The following is a 13,140-nucleotide window of genomic DNA, read 5'->3' as shown; positions in this document are numbered from 1 at the left end:
AAAATGACCATGAAATACCGGTAAACAGTTTGAGTCAATTGAAAACATCAAGGCAGCCACTACAGCATAATTAAAGACACTTGAGAAAAAGGACTTTCATAACTGTTTCAGAAAGTGACATGTCTTGTACTCTGAGTAACTACTTTGAAGATAATGATATACAGTGTATTAACTATTGTTATTCTCTTATTACTTTGTTATGAAATTTTGTTTGATTTTTTCATAAATAAGCATTAAATAGTAAAAAAAGAATGATGGGGTATGTGTGGTCAAAGTGAGGGGAAGTATTTTGAGGGGAGTTAATGGCAATGTGTCTTTTACTGTAATAAATTAAACAAAATGTGTACTCACCATATTTTCAATCACATCTTATATATTTTTTAGCTTCTTCCTTAATTTGTACTTTCTCCCAAATTTTTGAAGTACTTACTATATTTTTGTGAACCTCAGTTTTACTAATTCAGTATTTAGCCTTTGTTTTCCCCAGTTTCAGCATATGCTGAATGACTAAATTTACTTATTGGGTGGCACATTGAAATATTTGTGTTGTTACACTAAAATTGGGTATATTCATATTTTCCTTGTTATTCATATATAATCATTGATATATGTTAGCAGTTTTGCTTTTTAAGCTACGTAAAACAGTGTTTTTATTAATCATTTTAATTTGATAATATATTATTTTTATTTTGCTTTGGGTTTTGGTGCTAAAGGTTGCCAGGGTTGAAGCCTGGCCTTTGTGCATGCTGGGTATGCACTCTACCACTGACCCACATCCCCAACTTATAATGTGGTTTTAAAGGTCCTTGTGCCTCAGATTTGATTTCTAGAGTTATTTACATATCCAGAGTATGTATTTTTTTAAAGATGTTGACACTTAAATTGTCAGTCACTTGCAAATTATTGGCAGTCTATTTTTTTTCTAAGCATATTTTCTAACACTTAAACATAAGCACATATACAGTTCTTTTGTTTTTATATTCAGTATCAACATTTGCCCAGTGTCAATGTATTTTTGCTGAATTGTTTGGTGCTTATTTTCATGTTCACCTCCTAGGAAAGTATTAGAAATGAAAACAGTCATGTGCTCCTTGTCTTTTTAAGCCAATATAGTTTCATTATTAAAATTCTAGACATAATGTGGTATATGTTTTCAATTTACAAAAGGAGGTACAAATCCAGAAAAAAAATACACTCCAATACCTGCTTTTAATGCATTATCCACAAGAGGGTACATATCACAAAATTTAAATGTTCTCTACACATTTTTGTGTAGTAGTACTGCTTTGAGAATTAAATGAGTTAAAGTGTATATTATGCCCAGCACAGAATTGGGCCTTAAAAAATTATAAAATCATAGCTAACTGATGAGTGGAGTAAAACAGTATTTGACTAATTCATCAGAAGTCAAGGAATAAGAAAATGAGAATTGAATTCAAGCATAACCAAATCATAACTATATCAAAATTGTATCTTGTGTAAGTGATCTAAATAGTCCAATTAAAGCACAGGTTGAATTTTAAAAAACTGTGTGACAGCTTAATTCTTAGAGGAATTACTGGCTGTTAGAATTTCTACAAATTCAGTGAGAAGAAAAAAATATATGAACTGTTTCCTATTTGATCTTTTCGTTAATCTTGTTTTTAAAAATATTTCCATAGAAGTCAGGAATGCCTTTTTTAAATGGAAATTTTATAAGACCATGTAGTTTATTATGCAGTTTCTCATAGTTTATCTATTCTAAATTTTTACTCATGAACTATAATGCTTAAAGATTTTATTCAGGTGAACATGAATACAGTGGATTACGTATAGTTCGACCTTCAACTGGGAAAATTGTGAATGAACTTTTTAAAGAAGCAAAGGAACATGGGGCTATCCCTCTAAATGAAGCCACAAGATCTTCAAGTGATGACAAATGTAAGGTCTGTGTTATTTTGAAATTAAATAACTTCTATATTTGATTTCATTAATTTTTCAGTTTGTAAATATTCTAACTTATTTTAAATATCTTCATTTTTATGAGGTTGGACATATTAATGATTGAAAGTTGAGGCACTTTCTTTTCTATGTAATTTTTAATTTTCTTTCAATTTTGAGATAATTGTAGGTTCACAAGACTTTACAAGAATACCGAATAAACCTTTTGCCCAGTTTCCCCCTCTGAGTCCATTTTATATGATTATACAGTACAAGATCAAAGCTAGGAGTTTGACGTTGTAACATACATTATATATAGTTAGTTCTATGTCATTTTATCATGTATAGTTTTATGTAATAATCAACTTATTCAAGATACTATTCTATTACAGCAAAGCTTTCTCTCGTTGTTCCCCACCACCTTCCCTCTCACCACTCTTAATCACTGGCTTCCACTAATCTTTTTCCATCTCAGTAATTTTGTAATATTAAGAATGTTGTACAAATGGAATCATATAATAGGTGATCTTTCAAGAATATCATTTCACTCCACAGAATGTCCTTGAGATCCATCATAGTTACTGTATTTATTGGCTCTTTGTTCTTTGCATTACTAATGGTATCCTATTCCAAAATGGTTGTACCATTTTATATTCTCACACAGTATGTGAGAGATCCAGTTTCTCTGCATCCTTGTCAGCATTTGATATTACTATTTTTATTTTTATTTTTTATTTGTTTACATATTTATTTTTGGTACCAGGGATCGAACTCAGGACCTTGCGCTTGTGAGGCAAGCAGCGGAACCACTGAGTTAAATCCCCAGCTACTATTTTTAATTTTAGCAATTTTGATAAGTATGTTGTGATAACACAGTGTGGCCTTAATTTGCCTTTTCCTAATGATTAATGATGTTAATTTGCATTTTCCTGATGGCTAGTAATTTATACTTCCTTACAAAATTTCTTTGCTCTGTGAAACTTTGACTTCATGAAATATGGTCTAATCATAATTTATTATAAGACTTGTCATATAATACTTGTGATGGCCTTTGTGAATTTATATGTAATTGTAAATGTATATTTCAGTGTATAAATGTGTATCTTGTTTTAAGATTTGCCCAAATTAGCTCAACTTCTGAATCACTAGTGTTTTTATGAAAAGAAACTTAATTTCTTGAGTGTATTTCTCTATAAGACCTTAATTCTAATGTAAAATTTTTGTAGAATCAACCAGTTGGGCAAACTAGGATTTCCCTAGCTGTAATAATAACATTTTGATAAATAAGTGTTAGTGAATTTTTAACTCGGTATATACTTTAGTCATTTACAGGTGGAGGATATAGACTGGGTAATTCCTTTTGTAAACGGTCTGAATACATATATGGAGAAAATCAGCTGCAAGATGTAAGTATAATAAAATGAAAATGTATAGGTATTTTCCTCTAATTCCTATTGTTTGTTTGTAAAATTAAAAATTAATAATATGAGTATAATCTCTATTACTAGTTTAAGCGTGGATTAAAAGAATGTATGAGTTTTCAGTCTCAAATTTTTTTCTCACTCATGAATTAGAAATACTTACCTATGGAAAGAATGTATAAATCACCATCAGAATGACCTTTAATATATATAATAATCATAAATTGCATACTGTGATACAGTTACATTCATCATTGGGGTCTTGTACCTTTACATGACTTACCTTGGTTCTTATTTTTCCCCATTCCTCAGCCCTCCCTCTAGCCCCTCCACCCTTCCCTGTTTACAGAAACATTGTTTCCATGTTTTTCCTTTTCATATATTTTTTATTTTCCCTTTTTACCTTTCCCCTATCCCTCCCACTTCTACTCTTTTAGACCTTTTCTTCCTATTACACAATATCAGTTATACATTTTGATCCTTATTTATACTTTTAGTTTTTCACACCAGAGAAACTATTTGGTATTTACATATGTGTGACTTATTAATTTCACAAGAGTATGGCCTCAGTGTGCACCCACTTAGCTATAAATGTCTATTTCCTCCTTCTTTATGGCTAAGTAGTGCTCCATTTTATAAACACACACACACACACACGCACACACCTTCTCCAGTTTCAGTTGGTGGGCAGTTTCCAAATTTTAGCCATTAAACTGTGCTGCTATGAGCATATATCTCTGTGGTTTGATTCTTTTGGGAAGAGACCCTGCAGAGCAATAGCTGGGTCAAATGGGATTTCAAATCCTTGTTGTTTAAGGTATCTCCATATTGATTTCCACAGTGGTTGCACTAGTCTGCATTCCTACCAACAATGAAGAAGGGTTCCTTTCTCCTCACACCCCAGCCAGCATTTGTTACTGGTTGATTTCATAGTTACATGGTATAGTACAAATATCTCTATTTTACATCATGTAAATGATATAGTATATTATAAGACAATCACACTTGCATCTTCAATTGTTTGATGGAGATGGATTCTTATACTTTTTGTTTTCTATGTCCAAAAGGTTCAGATTTTGCTTAAACTGTGGAGCAACGGTTTCAGTTTAGATGATGGAGAATTGAGACCTTATAATGACCCAACAAATGCTCAATTTTTAGAGTCTGTTAAGAGAGGGTAAGATGTATCATTTGTATTCTGTTTGTTACCTAGAGTGGGACTTTTTAAATGAAATATTGTTCAGTAGTGTACTGCTAGTTTTTAAGAGTTAGTTACTGGAATATATTGAATGGTGGTTGCTAGAGAGATGAATGTTGTGGTTCTTTGTGGGGAAGGAGCATTGAATATTGACCTCTTTTTAAATCTGAAGAATCTATGGACTCAACTCCAAGAAGAATCATTTTAATGTAATAAATCAGTGGATTGATTAGCATGTCACTGCCAATCCACTAAGCCACTGTCCTGCTTACTCTTGACAATGTGATTCTCAGTGCATGTTCACCTGAAATTCAGCAACTTGTATTAGAAATCTTTTAAAGTGGAATTACTGCTGGTGGCAGAAGATTTCAAAAGGTTAGTTTGAAATTACATTTTATGAAAATGAACCAAAAACACAGTGCTCTATCCCTTCCGAAGAACATTGTAATTCACATTCTTGTTAAAGGTTGGGGAATCAATTTATTTTGCTATAATAATAAAAGCTTTTCTGCATTATCATTTCACTGGTTGACAACTGAATTGTTCCTAAGTAGGAATACAGCTAAACACATAAAGTTAATGAAAGGAGAATAGATTATACTCCATGAAGGAATTGAAGGTAGGGCTTTTTCTAAAAGATGAAATATGTTCGGGGAAGGTGGCTGAAGAGGAATGGAAATGAAATTATGTGGAGTTCAGTTAACCAAGTAAATCTGAAGAAAAAGAATTTCAGATGAATTATCATGCATTTTGTATTTAAATTCTGCATAGATAATGTCAAGATACCTACCAAGCAAAGATAAGAAATGCTATAAACAGTATGTTGAAAAAAAATCATTGAGAAAGATGGGAAGCTTTCTGAGAGCCAGTATATGGTGGTAAATACTTGAATATAGCAATTTAAGTCAGTGCTGTGGAGCTGAAAACTTTCAAAGTCACTGGATACAGTTGGGAGCAAATGGATGGGGAAATGTTCAACCACTAAGTGAAAACTAGTTTTGCTGTTGAAATTGATGCTAATTTCCAGATGAAGATGAAAAACATACTGATGATCTGATTGTATGATAAAGATCAAAACCTAACTTTTTTGTTAAATTAATTCATACACTTTGTAGGTTAATGTTCAGATGAGTTGTATATTGAGATTTTTAGATTTGAGCCATTTTACCAAGTATAAATTCTGATCAAGAAGAGTTTTAGAAAAATAAATACTGTGAAATAGGAACAAAAGATCCAGAGGGGAAGGGGAGTGGGAGAGGTAGAAGAAAGAAGGGAATGAAATGAGTATGACAAAAGGAAAAAATGGATACAAAGTCTTTGTAAATAAACAGGGGTGGAGGGGTTGAAGGAAAGACAGGGAAATGGGGTAAAAATAAGAACTGCGATAGATTATGTAAGGTACAAATTTCCAGTGATGAATGTAATTATATTGTATACCTAAAATGTACCAATAAAATTAATTTTTAAAAAAGAAGCTCCTTGAAGAAATGAACAATTCCAGTTAGTGGTCTTTACTGTGTAAGACCCATTGTTTTCTTTTTGCAATATTTTGTATTAGTTTTCACTGTCCTAAAAGAAGAACTTATAGATAATATAATCTTCAGTACACATCAACAGTACAGTTTTCTTACAAAATTGACATGATTTTAATTGTAGCTTATAATTGATACAATTATAATTTTACCTTAAATATATTAAAGTGACTTATCAGAAATTGATAACTATTTCAATTTATAAGTGCCTGAGTATGACCACACGAACAGATATAAGAAGTCATTAGTTTTCCTCTGTGAAGTCTAGCACTGCTCATGTAGATGTTACAGATAATAAAAATAGAGTAATGAGATATGTGACGTCAGCTTAGTTACTATGAGTAGCATTGCATTCAGGGACTTTTAAGGTCTACACAGAGCAAAGTGCAGCCTTACCTCAACTTACATGGCAGACAAATTCTTGGAAATTTCAAAGCATATTAATGAAATATCCAAAAGTGGTTTTTTGTTTATTTGTAGGACAGGGGTAAGTTTTAGGCTTAGTCATTACAACACTATTAGGGCACTCTTGATTCTGTGGAAACTAGGACCAGTCTTTGATCAAGACCTTGTATCTCCCACCCCCCTGCCCCCATACTGCACTACACTAGTGCTAATTACTCATGCAACGATCAAAGAACATCTATCAGTTTTCAGAACTTCCTGGATGGAGTTTAAAAATAAATGTTTACATTAAGTAGTTATCCTTATAGAAATTTCCTAGAGCTAATTTAGATATCAATTGCTGATTTACATTTTAACTTTATAAAATGCACTCCAAGGTCGCTCTGAAAAGCAACAATGTTCTGTGCCGAGAACCACTGAGGATCAGAGTGAGATAATCAAGAAAGATTTATGTGGACTGATCCATCAACATGGAAATAATTTAGTTAAACAAAAATTATTCTTTTGCAGTATAACTCTTAATAATTTTTTAAAACCATAATTAAACTTTTTCCCCATCTTTTTAAGAGAGATTCCTTTGGAGCTCCAGCGACTGGTTCATGGTGGCCAAGTGAATTTGGATATGGAGGATCACCAGGATCAAGAATACATAAAACCTAGATTGAGGTTCAAGGCTTTTAGTGGAGAAGGGCAAAAACTTGGAAGGTAAAAAATTACAATGAAAAAAATAGTTCTTTTTTCAACATGAATTTTGAGACTGAAAAAGCCTGTGACATAAAACTGAAATCTGAACTATGAAGACCTTCCTGGTATAATTAGATATACATATGTGGTCATATTCATAGCTAATACTTAGCAGTTACCACAGTCCCGATATTGTAAGCACTTTATATGCACTAGATCTCTTAATAACAATTCTTTGAGACTCTTACTACTCTGTTTTGCAGAAGTGATAATTTGCTCATGATTGAACTAGGAAATGAAAGATTAAAACACTGGCATTATGTCATATGCCTCTTTCAGATTATGTGGTTTCAGAAAGGGAAATTGTAAAGGGCTATTAGATTAAATGGTGGATATCTTTTATCACAACTTGAAGCATCCCTCTCTGTCTGAAGTAATTACATAGAGCTTGCCATAGGAGGGGTGTACTTAGATTGGTGATTTTCAGTAGTTTTTTTTATACAGCCAAATATTTTTCTTCAAGTTATGGAAGTCCAGTATCTAAAATGTGAGCTTCTCTGTAGGGGGCATGTCAGAATGTATGAGTGGAATCCTCATACAGTCTTCTTAAATTATATAAAATATGTTGGTAAATTTACCCTCTGTTCCCATATTACTGCAGGTGATGTGAGATTGTAGCATTGTTGATGCCACAGTGTATCATTTTGTGCACCCTTTATTCCTTTTTGTGATTCTTTCCCTTCTGAGTCCACTTTAATGCTTTGTACAATAGTTGTCTTTTCTCCTCTCTCAAAATAGGAAGGAAATTAATATTGGCTCTTCATATGCTTGTGTCTCCATACTACCTTCTTCTGTTCTTTTCTCCTGATAAAGATTGCTTTCTGGAATATATAGGGAATTCAGGAAGATGTGTTGACCTTTTTTTTTTCCCCTAGGATTTAAACTCATCACTGTCCAATCACAGGTCTACTTAGAAATGTTCTTCCTTATCTTTCTTTACTGCCAGCCACGTCAGGCTTCTTCCTTCTTGGTTTTTGTTTGTTTGATTGATTTTTTTAAAAAATCATAACTAGGAACCCCCCGCCATTTTTCTAGCCCTTCTGATTTTAATTTGACGTTTTTGAAATTATGATTTTTAATTGCAACAAGTAAAATGCCCAGTGATTTCTTTGCTGTTTGTGTTTAAATTTGTGACCAAGAATTTCTGTTTACATGTAATCTGTTAGTACAGTAAATCAATTTAAATCCAAGAGGAGATAGCATAAAGAAAAGACTGCTGAGAAGAGCCATTGTTTATAATTTGCAAATTCACCTCATGAATGTGAGATAGTAGGTTATCTGATGATAGTATCTCACAAAAGCCAGCCTTTTTCATTATAAAGAAAATAGCTAGAGAAAATGACAAAAAAGACGAGAAACTGATGGGAGAGAGATCAGTGATAAGATTGCCATGTTAATCACTAACCATATTGAACAGAATTTTGATTATAGAAAGCAATATGCTTGCTATTTTAAGTAAATAAATTTTTAAGAGTTTTATTAACATCCCGGAGAGGCAGCAAACCAAGCTTTCTTTGGCAGGAGAAACAAATATAAATTAGCACTCTTGTAAAGAAAATACCTGTACCCTCTGTCAGATACTCGGTGCCCATGAAGCTAGGAACTCTAGAACATTCCATCATGGCTGTGCTGGAAAAGCCAAACAGCTCCACCACCTTGGTAGCCGGAAGAGCTATACAGCTTCCACTTCATAGTGATCACTTTGATAGTACGAGTACAGTAGTTGACACTCAGTATCTGCAGGTGCTTGGTCCTAGGACCTGGGCATACAGAAATGCACAGTTCCTGAAGTCCTGTATATAAAGTGGCAGTCATGTGCTGCATTACAACATCTCAGTCAACAGAGAACCACATATACAGTAGTCCCATAAGATGGTAGTGTAGCTGAAAATTTTGCACAGTGCTTTGTGGTGATGTGTGATTTTGTGGTATAAACTTCCTCACTGTGCCAGTCTTATGAAAGTAGAGTACATACACCTATGTAAACGACACAATACTTGCTAATGAATAGTTGTTGCTGGTTTATACACTTATGTATTTTATTAAAGTTTATTGTAAAACAATACTCTGTCATGCTGGCAGTGGCCTCATACATCTCATCTTTGCCACATTTCTTGCCTACATCATTTTCTCCTGTATTTGACTTACTCTATTCTTTTGTTCATCATAGCCTTAGGAATACACTGTGCCATGTACCTTTATAGACTAGACGATACAGCCTTCTCTGCTTTTATAAGCAAACTGTATGTAAGAACTGAATGATATTCACACAATAATAAACCCTATGAATGAAGTCACCTAATAATGCATTTCTCAGAATTTATCCCTCTAGTTAATTGAGGCAAAAATGTATTTACTTATGACCTACACCCACCCTCCTGTGTACTTTAATTTATCTCTAGATTATGTATAATATCAAATATAAATACTGTGTAAAATCAAATATAAATACTCTGTAAAAATGTATTATACTATATCATTGAGGAATAATGATAATTTTCTTTTTCATTTAAACTTGAATGAAACAAAACAATGTAAAAGTCACTGTGGTCTGATGAATGACAGGAAAGTTTTAAGTAGTGAAAACTTTAAAAGCTAAATATTAAGGTTGATGTAAAAATTCCTCTTTTTTGGTACCAGAGATCGAACTCAGGTCCTTGTGCTTAGTGAGGCAGGTGGTGGAACCACTGAGCTAAATCTCTGGCCTGATGTAAAAACTCTTATGCCAGGTAGCCTGATGAAATTCTAAAAAGATAATTGTAGAAAGGATACAAAAGTCAGACTTCTGAGAGATATTAGATAGATATAGAACCATAGAATACAAAAGAATTTTAATACTGTACAATGAAAGAAGCTGGATGGAGTAGAGGAGACTCAAGCAAAGCCATGTTCTTGCTTCTCCAGAAATCATGAGCAATCACTTGAGTATCAGCTGTACATTTAAGTATTTATCTTTTATTTTTTGTTGTACTTATTCAGATTTGTATTCTAAATCTTAAATCCTTCCTTCTTAGCCTTACACCTGAAATAGTTAGTACACCTTCCTCCCCAGAAGAAGAGGACAAATCTATTCTTAATGCAGTTGTTCTTATTGATGATTCAGTGCCAACTACGAAAATTCAAATCAGGTTAGCAGATGGCAGCCGTTTGATACAAAGATTCAATAGTACACACAGGTAAGCTCGATTAGCAGCAGAGTGTCTAGCTTGCTATTACCCAAGTAAAACTATATACAACTTAAGTACTTATAATATGAAATTATTTATTTGTCAAAAGAAATAAAAGGATAATACCTATATAAGAAATGAAATAGTAATCTCTGTAAACCATTCAAATACTAATATAATTTGAGATACCACACAAAATAAACCAAAAGTTGTAGTATTGCACTGCTGACAAAACCATATGAAGTGGAATCAGACTTAATCCAACATAGTAGAACCTTAAAGAATTTGTAGTAATTCTATTTGGGATTAACTTTCTGTATAGAAAATTCTACATATAAATATGTACAGCGTAAGTATAGCTTAATTATGCTGTGTAGTACTTCAAATTATTTTTAAGTATCCTTTTAAAATTGGACACTGAGATTTGTGCCCGTAAAATATTTTTATTCATGGAATCAAGACCCTATGGGATACATTTATCATCTTGAGTTGAGTTGCTGCTATGTTTAAGAGAAATTTTTAAAAATTATTCTTAGAATTTACACTTTAGACTCATGCTGCCATATGCCAATCCAAGTTACCTTTTTGTTGGCCATATGCTGCTAATGTATTTTATATTCTGGAAAAAAAAGCAGGGCTTGCATTTTCAGAAAAACAATATTGTTAATAATTAACTGTATTTATATCCCACCTCAAGATTGTTTCTGTTTTGCAGGAAAAGTAAGTCTCAGGAACACGCCAAAGTTAATCTTTAAGATCTGAGTATAGCTAAAAGCTCACAGAGAAATGTTTAGTGAAGTAAGTTAGACCTATAAGTTTAAATATCACATGGGTTCTTGTATATAAGAAACACAAATAAAAAACAAGAGATAACTAGAAAGTAGAAGTTCAAATACTTCCCGAAATTACAATTTCCATTGTTTTAAAAATATTTCCATATATATGCTAATAGGTTTCCTTTATACTATGGTTTATCTTGGTTTGTTGAGAATGAAGATTTGTGTTATCTATTTGCTTTTGTATCTTTTTTATTTGTCTTATACTCTGAATAACTACTTTGAAAATAACAATACATGGCATAATAACTATTGTTGGTCTCTTGCTATTTGATTATAAAATTTTGTATTTTGTAAAATTTTTTTAAAATTTTAAATATATCTTGTATAGCAAATTATTTTTTTCTCATTTCTTCAGGATCCTGGATGTCCGGGACTTTATTGTACAGTCTCGTCCTGAGTTTGCAACTCTTGACTTTATTCTTGTGACATCATTTCCAAATAAGGAGCTAACAGATGAAAGCTTGACACTACAAGAAGCAGATATTCTTAACACTGTGATACTCCAGCAACTAAAATAATATTGCTCCTATCCATACAGGTGCATATAGGAATAGGTAATGTGCCATATCAGTAAGAAAAATACTGTGCTTCAAGCATAAAAAAAAAACAAATTATTTTTGTTAATTGTACATATAAATGTTGGTTTTATTGATATTCTGTTGTCCAGGCTTAATATAGATGAGTATGGAGGTAGAGATCTCAAGATAAATATGTTTGAATTTTTAGTTGCAGGGTCGACTTATGTTGATAACATAAACATCTAGGCAAACCAATTTGTTACGTGCTAAGTGTTAGTAAAGCAGCATTTATTGGAGAGATGAACAAAACCCCTTTTTGATCAATGCATTTGGTAAAATTTGCACTAAAGTTTTTTGATGCAGCAATGACCAGTAGCTATTAAGAATTTCTTTGCTCAAATAATTTGAAAAATTGTTATAATATTTACTGAAAAGTATATTCTGATTTTGAAAGTAATTTGATCATACAATTATTTCTCCTATTAGGATTTACACACTTTTTACTTATTTAGCTATAGTAGTAATATCACAAAATACAGTTTGGTCTTACATTTATTTTACAGAACTATGACCATCATAAACTAGAATCAAAATGATTTATAAATCACCAGTTCTTAAGAAGATAATGGTAAGCACTGTTTTAATATCAGGTAACTACAGTTCCTCCCAGAGCTTACCTTGATCATATTCATTCATTCATTCAACAGATTTTTCTAGGGGCTCCTTTACGTATACTAAACACTATCCTATTCAACCCGTAATTCTATTTCAGAACAAAGTTACTATAGAAATACAGAAATGTAAATTCAGTTAGACTGGATCTAAAGAATTACCAGCATAAATGTTTGTATTTCTGCTTAAACCAAGTATTTCTCCAGTGTGGTACACTGCATCAGAAATTATAGATAAGATTCCCAGACTCTGCTTCCTCGTTGATCACCATTTCTCATTAGTTTTGTATTTACCCAGAACACATTACAAAATTTTTAGCTTAAAGTAACATAGATTTATTTTCTTAAAATTCTGTGGGTTAAAAGTTTAGAATGAGTCTCAGTGCTAAAACCTAGGTGTTGACAGGGCTGCATTCCTTTTAAGAGGTTCTAAGGGAGAGTTATTCCTTGATGTCTCAGCTTCTAGGGGCTATCCTAATTCCTTGACGTGTGGTCCCTTCTTTCATCTTAAAATCCACCATCATTGCATCTCTGACCCTTTTTCTGTGATCTCATCTCCATGATAAGACCTAGGAAAAGTTCTTTGCTTATAAGAACTTACATGAGTAGATTAGGCCCTCCAGATAGATAATTGAGGATTATCTCCTCATTTTAAGATACCCTTGTAATCTTACTTAACATCTGCAGTGTTTTGGGGTGGTGTGTGTGTGTGTGTGTGTGTGTGT

At 32.5% G+C, this 13,140-nt stretch overlaps 1 protein-coding gene across 1 annotated transcript in view; it reads left to right on the top strand.

Annotated features, from left to right (window-relative positions):
* The window catches only part of Ubxn2b (UBX domain protein 2B), a 24,717-nt gene extending 12,584 nt beyond the window's left edge, over positions 1-12,133 (top strand). The window contains exons 3-8 of the mRNA XM_010640658.3: positions 1,775-1,925; positions 3,243-3,326; positions 4,409-4,518; positions 7,044-7,181; positions 10,235-10,396; positions 11,582-12,133. Of these exons, the coding sequence (XP_010638960.1) occupies positions 1,775-1,925; positions 3,243-3,326; positions 4,409-4,518; positions 7,044-7,181; positions 10,235-10,396; positions 11,582-11,744 (808 nt within the window). The 3' untranslated portion in view covers positions 11,745-12,133. The remainder of the gene's footprint in view (positions 1-1,774; positions 1,926-3,242; positions 3,327-4,408; positions 4,519-7,043; positions 7,182-10,234; positions 10,397-11,581) is intronic.
* The last annotated feature ends 1,007 nt before the right edge of the window (positions 12,134-13,140 follow it).

This window comes from Fukomys damarensis, unplaced genomic scaffold (assembly GCF_012274545.1).
Source record: "Fukomys damarensis isolate Sample0158 unplaced genomic scaffold, DMR_v1.0_HiC HiC_scaffold_5, whole genome shotgun sequence".
In the NCBI taxonomy this organism is placed as follows: Eukaryota; Metazoa; Chordata; class Mammalia; order Rodentia; family Bathyergidae; genus Fukomys; species Fukomys damarensis.
This window is presented reverse-complemented; position numbering and strand designations above follow the sequence as displayed.